This window comes from Hibiscus syriacus, unplaced genomic scaffold (assembly GCF_006381635.1).
Source record: "Hibiscus syriacus cultivar Baekdansim isolate YM2019G1 unplaced genomic scaffold, ASM638163v2 tig00110044_pilon, whole genome shotgun sequence".
NCBI lineage: Eukaryota > Viridiplantae > Streptophyta > Magnoliopsida > Malvales > Malvaceae > Hibiscus > Hibiscus syriacus.
In genome coordinates, this window is record NW_024062574.1 from 2,190,695 (window position 1) to 2,194,025 (window position 3,331).

The window sequence follows — 3,331 nt, forward strand, 5'->3', positions numbered from 1 at the left end:
AGAAGGATGAAATCACCTTCAAGGGATCGAAAAGGTGCGAGTTGGAAAGTTTGGGCTTCATTGGTTGACAAATGCGACAGCTGACGACTATAGATGCGACAGCCAGCAAACCCGTCTATTAAGTTTTTAATAGCGGGTACTAAAATGAAACAAAAACTAAACACTAGGTATGATTTTGAAAAAAATAAAAGTTTAAGTACTAAAACGGACCAAAACTGATAGTTTAGATACTAATCGCATAATTTACCCTAAACAGTAACACAAATTATGGAAGACCAAACCGAGTCCATGGCCGCAACAAACTCACCAAAACATGTTTAAAAGAACCCAACCACCAACTCATCCAATTAACATTTCATTGCACAAGCACAATTGATTAAAACCAAACCAAAACAAAAAGGTTGTAGCAAAACATGGATTCGGAGAAACCTGCCATGCTGATAGCCGTGGACGATAGTGCACACAGCATGTACGCCCTCGAATGGACCCTCGATCACTTCTTCGTACCCTTCGGATCCCTCCAACCGTTCCGACTCATCGCCATCCACGCCCGACCCATCCCCATATCGATCCTTCAACTCGCCGGACCGGGTAATCACGCACAACTTTTTCTCGATCAAATTTATATAGGTCACACTCGAACTCTGACATTCAACGTAACTTTATGATAGCAGCAACTGCAGAGATCATACCGATGATGGAGGTCGATCTAAAGAAGACGGCCGCCAGGATCACCGAGAAAGTGAAGGAGTTATGCAAGAAAAAATCAGTAATCTTGATCGTTTTTCGACCAATAATAAATCGAATACATTATCATAAAATCTTATTAAATTTTAAAAAAATGTTGTCGTGAAGGTGAACGAGGTTGATGTCGAAGTAATGGAAGGTGATCCGAGAAATGCGCTATGTGAAGCTGTTGACAAATACCATGCAAAGATATTGGTAGTAGGAAGCCATGGATACGGTCCTATGAAGAGGTACGTATGAATAATAAAACTCTTCGTCGTATATATCACAAACCTCACGATTCGAACCCGTCGGTTTGCAATTATGTAACTAAGAATTAATCAATCATGCAGGGCTGTTTTGGGCAGCGTGAGTGATTACTGTGCTCACCATGCTCACTGTTCTGTGATGATTGTGAAGAAGCCCAAGACCTAAAAAGCTGCAGATCAAGACCAGAGATTTTGATGTCGGACCATTGTTCTTAGTTTCAACACTTTCTTATGAAGAAGCATCGTAATGGGACTTTTACTTTTACTACTCTTTCGTATCGAGTTTTTGTAATTATTTTCAATTTTATTCAAATAAATAATTAGTTTCGATCATATTTTAATTTTTCAAACATATATAATAAGACTTTTATTAACTTGGATGTGATTAACATATATTTATAATTTAGGATGAAATCGAAATATTAAAAATTTAAGAACTTATTTTAAACGAAAAGTCATAATTTAAGAATAAAATTAAAACGTTCAAAAATTTAAGAATCAATTTAAAATAAGAATCATAGTTTGAAGAAGTGTATTCCTTTACCTTAAATTAATAAACTTGATCATTAAAGAAGTTGAAACTTAAGCTATGTATAAAAATGTGTTATTCTTTTTAATGGGTAAAGTACACATATGGTCTCCCAACTATAAGGTATTGCTTTATTGAGTCATTCTACTATTAAAAATCAAAGAGTCCCCCTACTATACGATGTTACTTTTTTAAGTTCATTGACTATTAAAAGTTACAAAATGATCCCCTACTATACGATGTTACTTTTTTAAGTGCCTTGACTATTAAAAGTTACAAAATGGTCCCCCTACTATACGATGTTACTTTTTTAAGTCCCTTGACTATTAAAAGTTACAAAATGGTCCCCTACTATACGATGTTACTTTTTTAAGTACCTTGACTATTAAAAGTTACAAAATGATCCCCCACTATACGATGTTACTTTTTTAAGTACCTTGACTATTAAAAGTCACAAAATGGTCACCCGACTATTCTTTGTGTTCTAAACTCATCATTTTCCGTTAAAAAAATTGATGGTTGTTTGAGTTGGATGTTAACCTGTTGAGTGAGATATGATATAATATTAACCCAAAATATCAAACGACTATCATATCTTATTCAGCAGGTTAACGTTTAGCTCAAACTTAGCGTCATATAGTTAGTGGATCATTTTATAACTTTTAATAGTCATAGGACTCAATATATCAAGAATGTAATACCCCAAATTTTGGTTATTAACCAAAAAATAAATTTCAAAGTTTAGTAACCAAAGTAGAAAGTTGGAAAAGTTTAGGGACCAAAAGAGTATTTTTTAAACGTTAGGTATTTTGAACCCGTAAATGAATAGTTCAACCCCAAGAATGACATTTTCGTGGGAATCAAAATTTTGATCCGTAATTTGTGTTAAAAGCTATAAAGCAGTAAAATCCGAAAGAAAATCGGATAATCGGATCGGACCAGAATTTTACGAAAATTTGAAGGATGATAGATAAAGGTTGGAAATATTATTTTCAAATTTTATAACAATGAAATTTAATGTGGATAAATTGAATTGAAGTCGATTTTACATATTTAGCTAAAATTGAAAATTTTAATTACTAAATAATAGTTTTTGAAAATTTGCAAGGGCAAAGGTGGAAAGTTGATTTTTATTTGTTCATATTTTACTTTAGAATATAAAATGGGATAATAATGAAATGGAAAGTTGAAATTATCATGTTTCATTAAGGGTAAAATGGTAATTTCACTTTAAATGAATTTTAAATTCATTTATATTAGATTAAGCCAAGTGTATTATGTTTTAATTGAAAAAAAAAAATCAGAAATTTTCAGTTTCTTTCAGCCCAAAACGTGCACCACCATATATACAAGGTAATAATTTTTTTTATTATTTTTAAACTTATTCGATTGATTTTTGGATTAAACTATTACATAGAGAATTAATCCCCTTGAAATTCTCTATCATTTGATATAAATATTACATGGAGATCATGCTAATATGATGAGTTTGGAAATTAGGATTTATGTAGGATTTGATTGAAGATTTTTATTTTTTTATGTTGAATATTAATTCTAAAGCTTGTATGATGATTAAAACTACTTGAAACTGGGTGAAATTTCATTTGGCAATAACCTAGGGTTTCAAGAAAATTGTGATTTGGTTAAATTATGTTAGGACTTTGATTGTAAAAGTCTTGAAATGTTTTTTAGAGGTGGAATCCATGCTTGAATCAAGTGAAAATTAAGAACCCTAACTACTATGTTATTCGGCCCTAAGGAATTAATTGGGGGAAAATTATGAAAATTTTCCCTAGGCTTAGAAATG

At 31.9% G+C, this 3,331-nt stretch overlaps 1 protein-coding gene across 1 annotated transcript; it reads left to right on the forward strand.

Moving 5' to 3' along the window:
- The first annotated feature begins 413 nt into the window (after positions 1–413).
- LOC120213685 (universal stress protein PHOS34-like) lies at positions 414–1,186 on the forward strand. The gene is made up of 4 exons (XM_039211749.1): positions 414–591; positions 675–769; positions 856–977; positions 1,080–1,186. The coding sequence occupies exons 1-4, from the start codon at positions 414–416 to the stop codon at positions 1,159–1,161; spliced, it is 477 nt and encodes a 158-aa protein (XP_039067680.1). The 3' UTR covers positions 1,162–1,186.
- The last annotated feature ends 2,145 nt before the right edge of the window (positions 1,187–3,331 follow it).

Excerpts from the sequence above, each read along its gene's own strand:
- LOC120213685 (XM_039211749.1), top strand. The coding sequence starts at position 414 with ATGGATTCGGAGAAACCTGCCATGCTGATAGCCGTGGACGATAGTGCA. Across the intron at positions 592-674 it reads CCTTCAACTCGCCGGACCGG|CAACTGCAGAGATCATACCG; the intron begins GTAATCACGCAC and ends TTATGATAGCAG. Across the intron at positions 770-855 it reads AGTTATGCAAGAAAAAATCA|GTGAACGAGGTTGATGTCGA; the intron begins GTAATCTTGATC and ends GTTGTCGTGAAG.